Below are 14282 nucleotides of genomic sequence, written 5' to 3'. Positions count from 1 at the left end.
TGTCGTAGGCCTCCCTCTGGGGTTGATTCAGCTTTGTGCTGCTCACTGCGAGGTGAAGACTTTGCTGGTCTCCCAGGGCCTGCAGTCTTCCATGTGACTTAGGTGGCTTGCGGTCCTTACTTTCTCTGCCCTGCTGCCTCTGTGCCACTCTGCTGCACTTACGTTGCGACTCCTTGCCCTGCTGAGGGTGCTCCTTTCTCGAGGTTCCAGTTGGCAGGATGGCAGGGGGCAGGGGGAGATACAGCAGTTGTGAGCTTAACCTGACGTTGTTGTGTGACGTGGGAGCTGCTGTGCCTGGGGGGCCTCGTGGGACCAGCTTCAGGGTTGTGTCCTTGGTACCACCATTCTGACCCGTCCCGTACTTCCTCCTCTTTCAATCATCTTTTTACTGGAGTGGGTCAGGGGATATGTGTCGTTACTTTGTTTGGTGTGAAGTTTCTTGTCCTCAGTAAGAGTCTAACAGAGCTGAGGGGCTAATGAGAATATGATGAGGGTGAAGTAAATGCATGTTTTCTTGATCTCTGGCAAGTGACCAAGAGAGCAGTGGGATTGGACAGGAAGTAATGTGGATGTGGTGTCATAAACAGTGGAAATGTGACTTCTCAAGTAGGCTGTGTTTTGATGATAGGCGGTTTTAGCAGCCACTCTGTGTGGGAGGTGTTGAGAAAGGAGAGCGGGTGAGTCGTCTGGTAGAGGCAGGGAAGCCTGCACCTGGGGGAGCTGCTGCACTGGGAAGGGGCCAGGTGAACAGTGGAAGCAGAGAAGTGTGTGCAGTGCACAGATGGCTGCATTTACCAGTATTTCTGTTGGATGTAGGGTTGAGTGTTACACTGTGGCTTTATATGTATGTTTTCTAAATAAAAGCCCTACATGCCGTGTTTATTTTCTCATGCAGATTTTTTAAAAATCAAGGTATAACTTATCCATAGTAACTTGACAAAGTTGCATGAAGCATGTATGAATGTAGTATGAAGTGTGAAGCTTGGTGACTTTTTACATCCTCCTACATGTAAGCACCACCCAGAACAAGATGCAGAGTAGAATCTGTGCCCCAGAGATTCCCATGGCCACCCCTCCAATAGTAGGACCCCACCCCCTCCAGGGGGAAGTATACTCACCTCCATCACACAAATAAGTGTTGCCTGTTTTGACCTTCATACAAATGGATTCTTAAAACCCAGAGATTCAGTGAAGCTGTTTCGTGTCAGTAGTTCTCACTGAGATTTAACCCAGAGGCATTTGTATGTGGAGGAAGCACTTTTATTATTAAGTGGGCTCCTAACTTTTCTCATAACTTTAGTTCCAGTTATTGATAAATTTCTTTCTTTTCTTTCATTCTTTCATTTATTTGGCTGTGCTGGGTGTTAGTTGCGGCATATGGGATCTAGTTTCCTGAATAGGGATGGAACCTGGCCCCTTGCATTGGGAGTGTGGAGTCTTAGCCCCTGAACCACCAGGGAAGTCCCTGATAAATTTATTTTGATTAAAAAATATTTCATTGTGACTTTGGAATTACAGTTTTATTTTGATGATGATTAAAACTATTTTGTGAGAATTAAATACCACATTTGAGTGTTTGCAGAGACCTTTGTTGGAAAAAAGACCTGTGTCCACTTTCTTTTGCAAAGACACGTTTCTTCTTTAATTCATTGTGTTGTTCAGTTGCTAAGTTGTGTCCGACTCTGTGTTACCCCGTGGACTGCAGCACGCCAGGCTTCCATGTCCTTCGCTATCTCCCAGAGTTTGCTCAAACTCGTGTCCATTGAGTTGGTGATGCCATCGAACCATCTCATCCTCTGTTGTCCCCTTCTCCTCCAGCCTTCAGTCTTTCCCAGCATCAGGGTCTTTTCCAGTGAGTTGGCTCTTTGCATCAGGTGGCCACAGTATTAGAGTTTTAGCTTCAGCATCAGTCATTCTAGTGAATATTCAGGGTTGATTTCCTTTAGGATTCACTGGTTTAGTGGCACTTGTAACTCTTGGTTTCAGACCTTGGCCGTTTTACCTTTTCAGATGGTTCTTTAAAAGTTTGAGGACAGGACGGTCAAGGCTCTAGGAAGCTGTGAGTTGGTAGTGCCATATAAGGAGTATTGATGATGTGGTGAGCAGAGGCTAGTCTGCATATTTAAAGAATGGATTGGGTGATTTTGGCCCAATAAATGTGAATTTCTGTAATTATACATGTCCAGTCAAATGTGTTGCAGTCAATGAAATAGAAATAAAGAGTAGGGGTTCTTGTCCTGTTTCTATATGTTTTCTTATTCTGAAACGTTTTAGGCCCTTTTGGAGTGAATCACGGGGTAGAACTCCATTCAGATGTGACAGAGTATGCGAAGCAGAAGCTGGACTTCTTCATCAGGACAAGCGACAGCTTTGACAAGTAAGACCAAAACTGTCCATGGGTCTGGGTGTCAGTTATAACTTAAACTTTGGATTAAGTGGAAAGAAATCAGTTCACTACTGTTCATGTTCTGGCAGTTGTGATTAAAGTGTGGCAGGTGACTAAGTGATATGTGTGTGTATGTTCTAGTTATTTTAAAAATATTTTATGTTTTTAAGGACCTTAAGTTTTTTTTTTAATTATGACACCTAAATAAAGGTAATTTATCACCAGTGTAAGAGAAGGAAATAGAATGTTCATTTTTTCTTAATGTTCATGTTTCCAATAGAGACAGCATTTTATCATGTACTTGTTTCTGAAATGGAATTGTTGCAATTGTCTTTAAATGTACCGCGCAACTAGCTCTTGCCATTTTAAAACAAGGCATTTAAGTTCTTATTTTAGGGATTAAAATTTTTAGAAAAACCAAGTATATTTTTTTCTCTTTTTACTCTGTTAGTAGATCTTGAATAAGATATAAAAGCAAGATAGGATAGTAGAAGATAATGAAGATGAAAGATAATAAGATAATCATAACAGCAAAGATAGTGATATGCCTGGAACTTGGGTGACTTAAGCTTGGATTGTGTTTATGATACTGAGTTTCATAATATTTTCTTTGGAATTTCTAGAGTTCTGTTTATTACTCACGTAGTTCTTTCAGAAGTCTGATATCCCAGCTTCTGACTCTTAATTTTATTACGTCGCTGTGGGATTGTACAGTGAAAACATAACCTATGTTTAATGTAGATTTACTATATAGACTTGTTATGACATGATATACTTAGTTGTGGAAAACATCTTTTGCTTTCAGGTTTGACTTCTGTGAACCATCCTTTGTTACTGGCAATTGCCTGGAGATTTCTCCAGATTGTTCTCAGTATGACCGGGTGTACTGCGGGGCAGGCGTGCAGAAGGAACACGAGGAGTACATGAAGAGCCTCCTCAAGGTCGGGGGCATCCTGGTCATGCCACTGGAAGAGAAGGTCAGGTCCTGTTGTAACCGGTGGTTTTGTGCACTCAGCTGTTTGCTGAGGTCTGTTCCGGGGAGTTGACAGGCATTTTTCCTTGTAACTCTTGTTACAAATCCCTTCCTCTCGCAGATGAGTAAACAGGCTAGAGAGACTGCCAAGGTGGGGCGGGTCCAGTCGCCTAGGTTCTGATTTGATTTATTTTGGAAGAGAAAGGACACCTGAATACTTGCCAGCGGTTACAGAGTCCTTCCTTGTTTAAGATCTTGGCTGTTCTTTCTTTCTGATGCCAGCAGTGTGACTGGCCCTGATCCGTTGTTTTGTTAAGGGCCGTAGAATGATACCTCCTTGTTCTGTCATTTCTCTTCATTTAGTAGCCAGAATACACAGGGGGAGAGAAACACCCTTGTTAGTTGTTTGTTTACCCTGAGGTATACTTTATAAAAGGAAGTGCAGGATAAATCTGATTCTTATTAACCTTTGTCAGTTTTTCTCAATAATTGGTTTTCTGGCATCTGCCAAAGATAGTGACCAGTGAGGTTTTGCTTGATTTTTTTAGCAAAATGAATTCATGCAAAATTGTGACCCTTATCAGAGTTCAGACTGTCTCGCTTTGGCCATGACTGCCTCTCCACATTGGCTCTTGGGCTCTGCAGCCTCAAGAATCTTTGATGGTTTTGTTAATTTCTGGTAAGAAGACGTTCCAGACTTTGTGTACTTTTTTTTTTTTTAACCACAAACTTGGAATTAACTCTTTCTGAAAATGAATAATCCCTGTTCGTTTTCAGTTTGGTGGGAATTGGTGTTTAGACACCACAGTTGGGATCTTGAAGGCGATCGTGGATCCGTGTTCGTTTTTCTGATGGACCACTAATGCTTGGGAGTCACCCGCCACCCACCGCCCCAGCACACACACTTTTTTTTTTTTTGCTTTGATGTTTTGGAGAGAAAAGACACCATGAATTCATATCAATACTTCCAAATCAAGATCAGGGCCAGGGTTTTTTTCCCTCACATTTTAGTGTTTTATCAGTAGCACTTTTTTCTCAAACCGAAAGTCCTGATCCCCAACCACCCGGCTTACTGTTTATCTGCAATGTATGGTGTCATCAGCAGCAATCTTGATTTCTGAAACTAGAGCAGGATTTTTCTTGTTTTGTCAGGGAGTGGCTTGGGGACCCCACTGTATTGTCCTTATATTCCACTAGAGACGTTAAATTACTGTGTTTTAAGTTACTGGGAATTACACCTCTGTGTGAAGTTATGGCGCCAGCCCCAAAGAACTGCTCGTTTGTTTTCTTTTCTTTCAGTTTTGAGAGGTTGCCATTTTGGGGATCACAACTTTGTAAAATAGTTATATAAGATTCCAAAGTCTAAGCAAGCAATACTCAGAATTTTATTCTGTGTATGTCCCCTCTTCTCTGCTCCCTTCACCTGTAGGTGACTTGTTTTTTGTTTGTTTTGGTTTATCTTTCCTTAAAAAAGTAGAAGCTAAAAAAATTTTCAGTGAGGGTACACACTTTTACACTCTACCCACCCGTTCATACATATGAGAGTTGATAATTTTAAGTTTTATACATCATTTATTTTTTAAAAACGTGATGTTCCTTATAGCTAGAAGTCTTTTTAATCTCAGTTTTGTTTATTAAAATTTTTGTTGGTGTATAAGAATGTGGCTGTTTCAGATAGAGATGTATAAGGCTGTGGCTGTTTCAGATGGGGTGTATAAGGCTTTGGCTGTTTTGGATAGGGGTGTGTAAGGCTGTTGCTATTTTGGATAGGGGTGTATAAGGCTGTGGCTGTTTTGGATAGGGGTGTGTAAGGCTGTTGCTATTTTGGATGGGGGTGTATAAGGCTGTGGCTGTTTCGAATAGGGGTGTATAAGGCTGTGGCTGTTTCGGATAGGCATTTGAATTCTTTCTAGCCTTTCACTGTTAGAAACAGTGCTGCTGTGAAGAGCCTGCACAGACATTACCTTGGTTTTGTCTGAATTTGTGACCTCCTGCAGGAGCGCCTGACCAGAGGCTGTTTAACCTTGGCCATTTCAGAGGCAGGTCGCCAGGAGCCGGTTCTTATTGCTGTTTTAGTAGTTTGCAGGATAGGGCCAGACGTCCCTGTGTTTGCTTTTCTTTCTCAGAGTATTGTTTTAAATACGTATTTACTTATACGGATGAGTTTAGAGTTTAGAGTCTGTGTTGTCTTGCAGAAATACATTGTGTTAACATCTAGATGAATGAGGGATTGAAGGCATCTTTTCAGTATTCATGCAGCTGAATACTTCAACGTGAAATAGGGATTTATAGTTTTGTTTACAGGTTTACACATAGTTTACTGATTATATTCAAATATTTCATGTCCATTATAACTAGACGTTCTCCTTTTAAAAATTTTTTGAAAAAAGATTTTGCTGGTATAAAGGAATGTGGTAAGTTGTTTATGTTTGTCTGGTATGTGGGTACTTAGTTCTTTTAGTTCTGAGATCCAGGACACAGAGTCTTAGTTTTTAGAGGATTTGCTAGCTTAGATATTTTTAGATGAGAGCGCAATCATCGTGGCTTGTCAAAGCTGACCAGAAATCCTACTGTGAGCTGTTCAGGCCCTTCAGAAACCTGGCACAGTCATGGAGCACATGCGTGGCCGTGTTGTCCAGTCGTGTTCTCGTGGTGCTCCTTGTACTGTGGTTCACAGGAACCATCTGGCTGACCTACACTGCAGCATGTCAGCCAGACAGCCCTGTGTCCCATGGGGGCTGCATCCCTGGAAGCACTTTAGACACATCGATGCGCACCTCCGAGAGTGAGGCCAGGTACCCACATCCAGGGTGGCCCACTCACCTGTGAGGAAGCAGCGGTGATTTGTGATGGTAGCTGCTGTTCGGTGGGCGCAAGATGGTCTCTTCTTATACTCCCATCCCCACGAACAACAGCCAGGACTCAGTCTAGGTTGAAGGTTGCAGGTGGTTGTGTCTTGAATGACTTTTACTTTAGGATCACCCTGGTCTCCCCACATTTTCCCTACAACAGTGACTTCTTTGGAGAGTCTATAAGAAGCTTGTCTTATCAGATTCCCCACATTCCTTCTCTCATTGTTTCCTTAACTTCTGTACTAGGAACTGGAGCACCTTTGCAAGAATATCGCTGAGTTAGGTGTCGTTCTGGTCACGTCACATCAGAGGCCTGTGTTGTCGGGTGTTTTCATCTTTAGTGTCTGTGATTTTTAGATTGTATATAGGAGTGATTATATTTAAATATAAACTGAAAGTGAAAGTGAAGTGAAGTCGCTCATTCGTGTCCGACTCTTTGCGACCCCGTAGCCTGTAGCCTACCAGGCTCCTCTGTCCATGGGATTTTCCAGGCAATAGTACTGGAGTGGGTTGCCATTTCCTTCTCCAAGGGATCTTCCCAACCCAGGGCTCGAACCCGGGTCTCCTGCATTGTAGACAGATGCTTTACCGTCTGAGCCACCAGGGAAGTCCAGATACAAACTACCAGTAGTCAAATCTTTTGAATATTCTCATTTTAACCTCTGGGACAGCTGACTAAGATAACGCGCACTGGCCCTTCTGCTTGGGAAACCAAGAAGATTCTGGCTGTCTCCTTTGCTCCGCTGATCCAGCCCTGCCAGTCTGAGTCCGGGAAGTCGAGGCTCGTCCAGTTACGTGAGTGCAGAGATTCTTCCTTACCTTTTAAATCTTTTTACTCTTTCCAGAATTTGAGAGAAACAAAATTCATCAGGAACCTTTTAATATTAAAGACCATTTTTCCACTCACTGAAGCCTTAAAGTTTTACAAGTGGTTTTTTAAAAATCACTTGAAATCATTGAAAAATTATAATTGGTTTTTAGCTTATTTTGAGTTATTTTAGGTCATTTGTGCTTAATATTCAAGGGTGAGAAGACGCTCTCTAGAAAGAGAAGAAATAGAAGAGAAGCATGAGCTGAGGCAGGTGACTCAGCTAGAGGACCTGATGTGTGCAGTCAGGTTGTGGGAGGCACTGGCTGGGCAGGTGCTTAGACCTGAGTTCATCATGTAGGTTGTGGAGCCTGTCCCGTATTTTAAATAAAAGATGTGGCACCTCTGGACTCCCTGGTGGTCAGGGGAAGATGACTTTATTGAGTGCTTGCTTCCCTGAAAATGCCTTCAGAACAAGTAGGTAGATGTGACCTGCAGTGGGGAGGGCACTGCTGTCCAGAGCCTCTGCAGAGTTTTGGAAGGTGAGGGCTCAGTCCGGACCTGAGACCAGTGTCTTGGTCACGCTTGGACAGGATCATGATGGGGTGGAGGGCACCAGAGATGCAGCGTTTAAGGCCAGGGCTTCAAAGCAAATGTGGCCCAGTGAACAACTATGATGCTGTTTAGGGTTCCTGAAGTGAACATTCCAGTTATTTGTAACTGTATCTCCTAGGCCAGAGGTTCCTAGACTAGTAGAGTCACGTTGATGAGGGTCAGCTTTTGGATGGATCAGATTGTGGGCAGGAGCCAGTCAGGAGACCCTTGGGATTTTCCAGGCAGGAGATAAAGACCAAAGCTAAGATGCTGGGCTTCAGAGTGTCAGGGACTCAGGAGGCATGCAGGGCCTTTCTGAGGAAGGATATGGGAGTCAGAGCTGGCTGGCATGTTGTGAAGGTGGGTGTGTGGGAGGCTCTGACCCCAGTCAGGCCTGGATTGGAACCCAGGGAGCCTCTGGCTGCTCTGTGTTACCTGAGGCCATGGGATGGATGTCAAACCAGTCATCAATAGGCATAAGCAGAGGGGAACCTCTTTAGGGAACATGCCAGGCTGGGTGGAAGAGGAAGAGGCAGCAGGAGAGGCTGGGGCCAGGGGGAAGAGGTGGCTTCCACCAGTGGCATGTTGGGGTGAGCTGGAGGCCAGAGCTGGCTGTCGGGAGGTCTGAAAAGGCATCCTTGGGGGTCACAGCAGGAGGAACGCCGAGTGGCATTGGAGCAGGAGCTGTGGTGGGGTGTCTAGGAGCAGGTGAGTGCCAGGGCCCCTCCCGTGTGCTGACAAAGGAGCCTGGGGTCCCTGTGGGGCCGCGAGTGCAGAGCCAGTTCTGTGAGGGCCTCTGTGGTTTGGGTAAGAGACACTGCAGGCAACTGGAGCCCTCTCTATAGTGTGGGTTATTATTTTTTGGAGAAGTTAGGTTCAGGGGGTAGAAGTGAAGCTCATTTTCAGTTTAATGTATTTAAAACATAATCGCTAGTAATTCTTCTCCCCTCAGAAAAACCCTTATATTGCCATGTACTTTAATTACCAGATTTTATTTTTCCTTGATGTGCTTTGGGAATTTTGTTCCTAAAAATGTTTTTGGAACTGCTTGTTCTCTACTTTAATAAAAAAGGAACAAATACTTAAATTTCTGAAATACTGTGAAAATCCTAAAATAGATAAAAGAATGCTGGAGCCCGTGGTCTCTGTATTTCTGCTAGATGAGAGAATGCATCAGTGAACACAGCAAATAGAGAAATGAAGCCAGATGCCAAAGGACCAAACCCTATAACCCTGGTTCTGATTCTTCCACTGATTGATTATCCGAGCAGTGCTGCTTCCTTTTCTTATCTGATTTAAGGGCCAGTTTATTTGAAAATATGTTGTGAAAAATACCATATGAATGCAAATTAAAGCACAGATAACATTTGTCTCCAGCCGTCTCCTGGTCTTGTCATGTGTTTGTAAATATGCCAGTGAATGAAAATGAGGTTATAATTTTCTCAGCTGTCTAGACCTTGTGATCACGAAGGTGAGGCTGAGTCTTGTTCTTTGCACGCAGCACCGCTGGCGGTTCGCAGCCTCCAGGACCTGGCACGCATCGCCATCCGGGGCACCATTAAGAAGGTCATTCACCAGGAAGCAGTGAACAAAAATGGAAATGGACTGAAGAACACTCCCAGGTTTAAACGAAGGAGAGTTCGCCGCCGCCGATTGGAAACGATTGTCTTTTTGGACAAAGAGGTCTTTGCCAGTCGGATCTCCAATCCCTCTGATGACAACAGCTCTGGAGACCTGGAGGAGGAGCGGCGGGAAGAAGAGGCGACCACCCCACCGGACGCCAAGCCTGAGCCCCCGGTGAACTTCCTGCGTGAGAAGGTCCTGAGCCTCCCTCTGCCAGACCCCCTGAAGTACTACCTGCTTTATTACAGAGAAAAGTAGGTCTGTGGTTCAGGGGAGGAGACCCAGTCTGCCTGGAGGGCCACCGGAGCAGGCGCACTGGGGACCGAGGGGCTCCTCTCTGCAGCTCGTCTGTCCTTGACTGTCCTCTAGAGCGCTCGTCCCTCAGTCTGACTTCCGTGAACACAGTGCACAAGTTAAGAATGTTTTCTCAGGAGGGCGAGAGTCCCCTGGAGGAGGCGCTGACTTCCCGCTCTCAGGGATCACTGGGGTCTGTGTGTGGAGGCTGCTGGGACACTGTTCCTTACACGAGAGACACTGCATCAAAAAGGAAAACTGAAGTTGAAATTAACCTGTGTTGCTTATAAAATGTGAGACAGAAAGCACAAGTTTTTAACTGTATAAAATCTTTTCTGAGTGGGACACGCCTGTGCCCAAGTTTGAATTTTATAGTATCAACCTTTTAATTATTGGCACTGAGTTTCACTAAATAAGTGAAATGGAGTGAAAGTTTCATTAAATCTTTCAGTTATCTGGAGTGGGGAGACACTGAAAAGCTTTCCCTTATTTTAAGTAAATTAATGAAATCTTATGTGAGTTGTCACTTGTAGTTTAGAAAAAGAAAAATTGTGATGGGGGGAGGAATGAAAGTATGAAATTGCCAGGTTTCTTTGTGGAATTGCAGAAGATTTCCAAGGAGTTTTTTGTGATACCTTTGTTACCTTTAAAAGAACCGGTGTTGCGTAATACCATCAAAGAAAATCCTGAAGAAGGAAATCAGTGTCGTGTTAAGAAAGAAGCTGCATTGCTTGTGCCACAGTGCCAGAGATGGTCATTGATTCAGCTTTGAGGTGACAGTTTCTGAGGCTCTGTCCTCAGAGCACATGGAAGGTACTGGCTACAGAACGTAGATTGGGGATGATGTGGACAGCCGTGGATTTTTCTTCTGTTGGCTATTTTTCTGTAATCACATTATAGTACTGACTCATAGATTTTATCTTTTATAATTCTGGAGAAAAAGATTGGTTAGTTTTCTAATTTTTTTTTAAGAACAAACATAAGTGATCAGTAGCTCTGTCGAAGTAGAGTGGCTTCACTCAGCAGTGATACGTGCAGTCCGTCTTCTCCAGGCCTGTGTGTCGAGAGCTTCCTGTCTTATCACGTCCCGGGTCTTGAAGCAGAGGCCATCCTGTTAGTCAGGTGGCAGGATGTTTACAGGTGACACTGCTTCTTCCAAAACATTGGTTCTTGTCAGACTTGGCAATTTTATCCAAAGACTAGTATAAAATCTTAATAGTAAATCCAAAATCATAGTGCTGATGGAAGATTGATCATCCAGATTTTACGATTAATTTTATCCCTTAGCTACTGAAATGTTGTTGGAGTTCAATGCCTTTGTGGTTTCACTAGCTTCACTGAGTTCTATTTTTTTTTTAATTTATGCTTTTAAAAAAAAAAAATTGAATCATTTTATCATAGAATATTTTGTGCACGCATAGCTGGGGAAATGTGTACAGTGCCCTAAATTGGTAGTTAAGCTATTATAAAGAAGGCTTCTTCATTGCTGTGCTTACCTGCCTTTCACTGGAAGTCAAGCCTCATTCTTTCAGAGATAGAAGCATGAGTCATGTTTACTTGCTAAGGCTTCTGTTTGCAGATCTTGTTGACATTATTCTAATTGATTTGTAGAGACCTCTGCAGCACATGGACATTTTTGGACATAATGTTAAATAAGTGATATCTGAAATCTGGTGTTGTTAGGTGGCTTGACTGAATTTTTTTCTATCATTGTGTATGGATTTCCCTATTTTTTCAACCACATTTGCCTTCATGCTGGATTGTAAAAACTCTTTACAATGCATAAGACATTATTTTCCCCTATATATGTTAAACCCTTCCTAACATTTTGTATCTACATGTTGGTTTGTGACTTTTACACCAGAATTTGGTTAAAAAATATATATAGGTAGATAGATACTGAGTATATGTGAAATAATTTGGTGTTGATCTATATTATAAACATAAAAGAGAGTCATCAGTGAGCTTCCCCATGTATCAGCACCTTTCTCTAGAGTTCAGTATGAGTGCTTTCTGTTTTCACAAACAGATGAATTATATATAGTCTGTGTTGTCTGCAAGCTTTGCATTGTAAACCATAGACATTGGCTGACTTTTATGTTTTGAGTAGTCTGTATTTTTATATGTGACTTTTGTCTTGAAAGTAGTAAAGCCATAGACATGTGCAAAACAAATTATCAATTTATATATATTAAGTATGTTGTATAGAAATCAGCTGTGTACTTAATATTTTTGCCAGTCTGGAGCTTTCAGGGGATTAATGCAAGAAATAGGAAATGAAGACTTTAATGAGCTGATATTCAAAAGATTCCAATAAAGGTCATTAAGACACTTTAGCCTTCTTGGAATTGCTTTTGTTTCCTGTGTGGAATTAAAATTCTTGGCTACTTTTTTTTTCAAAAAATCTTTTAAAGTAAGCTTTAAAAAGTTAGGATCATGTGTTTTCTTTCACTGTATTATTGCCGAATTCTGTACCATTTTAGCACTCTTGGGGGGGCCTGATTTGTAATTAAACACAGGAAGTCTGAATAGACAAAGTCAGACTATGTGAACATAGGTGTCTGTAGAGTGTCTGGTTAGTTTTTTGGTACGATTTTCCCATATCGTGAAAATATTAAATAAAAGATAATCGGACAATGGCAGCATATCTTATAGGGCCATAAGGGTGAGGGTGGGGTTTAGGTGTAGGGTTGGCTGGGGGTCAGGCCAGGGCCATGGTCCAGATTTAAGGTCGGGTCCGAGGGTTGTGGTCCAGTATGTTTCAGTTACCAGCATCTTCGTGGTTGAGAAAAGGACTTCCCCTCGCAGCCTTGTGGCCTGCCAAGAGAGACATTAATACTCTAAGCATTTGTGTATCCCCCTTCACACCAACCATCCAGCGCTCTGTGGCCCTGCAATCCTTTGGCCTCCCAGTTGTTACAGACTTTGGACACTCATTAAAGACTCAAAGTTATGGGAGCAACTGGGCCTCTCCAGGGGAGGTTCACACTGCAGTTTGCTGGTCTTAGGGAGCCACACGCACCCATGTGGGCTCTGAGAGCTGCCAATCCTGGATTCCATGAAATGAAGTAACCCTTGAGCCTCCCACGGCGTCACTGAGCAAGAATTTCCTTACCACTGTAGCATGTAGTCTCTGCTCTTTGTAAAGTAGGGAGGAGACTGGATAAATGAGCAATATTGTTCTTGGGGCCTGGGTGAGGAATGCAGCCGGGGGCAGGTGTGCCTCCTGTGCCCCCACCACCAGGGACATGAGTGAGGTCTGTGGCTTTTGCAAGTGAAGGGCTTCTTGCTGTTGTGGGAGGACCGCAAGGGCATTGGACAGGTGGTTGCAGCTCCTGACTCAAGTCAACCTTCCTTGGCCTTCATGTCCCTCGGCTGTGCCGTAGGCTGTCAGTGAATGGAACATGCTATTTTCCCCAAGCCAGCATCTGTCTCAAGCCAAAGCCCAGAACCTCAGCTTTCCTTTTGGAACTTTGTTATCATTGAATTGTTTAAGCAAGAGTAGGCTTGTGAGTGGTGATGTTAATTCAGATTATGTGATTTTTGATAATCAGGTTAGTGGTATTGTTGGCCAAAATCTTGGCCTTCTCTCCCCACTGAAGTTGAGACAGAGTTGGGAGGAAGTAGAAAGGAGGCTTTAATTCTCAGCTGGCAGAGAGGGCAGCAGTAGGCTCGTGCCTCAAGAATGGTGGCAGCTCATGAAGAATCTAGGCACTTATATAAGGCAGGGGCTCACAGTCAGGAGTTGGTGATGAGAAACAAAGGTGATGGGATCTCTCTTTCTTTCTCTTGCAGTTTTTTCAAAGACAGTCATAAACTGGCTTCAGTAACCCAGTAGCTGAGTCTGGCAGTTGGGTGGCTCTGCAGCCTTCTTTCTGATACGTAACTACAAGGGGAAGGGTGTTGTAAGGGTGAACACCAGGTAGGGCATGTATTTAGCATGGAGTCCAAGGAAAAATGTGAATTGTAGCTCCTGCAGAGTTAGGGGGCAGAAAAGCAAACTCAGTTACACACATTCAGAGTTAGGAACTAGGAATGTTCAGGCCTGCTCACTGTTCTATCTACTTTGTGCTCAGGAAAGGAAAGGAGAAAAACTCATTGCTCTTTTTTTGCTTTTCACTGATATGCAGCAGCATGAGCATGATTGGGATAATAATTTTTAGCACTGGAGCAGAGTAAGATTTTGTACGTAGTCAGTGCCATATGTATTTGATGCTGTAACTAAAGAGATAATCCAAGTGCTGTTTCACAGGCTGCTTTGTGGTAAAGAATCCACCTGCAATACAGGAGACATGGGTTTGATCCTTGAGTGGGGAAGATTCTCTGGAGAAGGAAATGGCAACCCACTCCAGTATTCTTGCCTGGGAAATCCCATGGACAGAGGAGTCTGGCAGGCCGCAGTCAATGGGGTTGTAAAAGAGTCACACGTGACTTAGTGACTAAAACAACTACAACAACAAATACCTCCTGCATACAAGTTGCTAACAAGTAAAACTGAGTTACTCCCTGAAATGTCCAAAGCCATCACCTTAAATAATATCTTCAGCTAAAAACAGGAGAAAGGCATTGGGAGGTGAAGTCCATTATGGCAGGTTATGCAAAATACAGTAAAGAAGGGTATGATTGTTTGCAGATTTAAGTTGGGACCTCTCCACTGATTAGTTACTTGAGTTTTAATTATCCTTGTATTTTTGATGCAAAGAACGATAGCCCTTAAATATGGAGATTTCTTTGTTGAAAATGTCCTTCATA

General features: G+C 43.2%; 1 protein-coding gene across 6 annotated transcripts in view; it reads left to right on the top strand.

Annotated features, from left to right (window-relative positions):
• PCMTD2 (protein-L-isoaspartate (D-aspartate) O-methyltransferase domain containing 2) overlaps positions 1-14282 on the top strand; it is a 66962-nt gene that overhangs the window by 7369 nt on the left and 45311 nt on the right. For 3 of the 6 annotated variants that reach the window (XM_061436788.1, XM_061436789.1, XM_061436790.1), the window contains exons 3-6: positions 2275-2377; positions 3192-3363; positions 6883-7006; positions 9115-11866. In XM_061436788.1, the coding sequence (XP_061292772.1) occupies positions 2275-2377; positions 3192-3363; positions 6883-7006; positions 9115-9494 (779 nt within the window). In that variant the 3' untranslated portion in view covers positions 9495-11866. The other 3 variants (XM_061436792.1, XM_061436793.1, XM_061436791.1) reach the window with 2 other exon arrangements.

This window comes from Bos javanicus, chromosome 13, assembly GCF_032452875.1.
Source record: "Bos javanicus breed banteng chromosome 13, ARS-OSU_banteng_1.0, whole genome shotgun sequence".
Classification (NCBI taxonomy): Eukaryota; Metazoa; Chordata; class Mammalia; order Artiodactyla; family Bovidae; genus Bos; species Bos javanicus.
The sequence above is the reverse complement of the archived record's forward strand: the minus strand, read 5'-3'. Positions and strand labels throughout refer to the sequence as shown.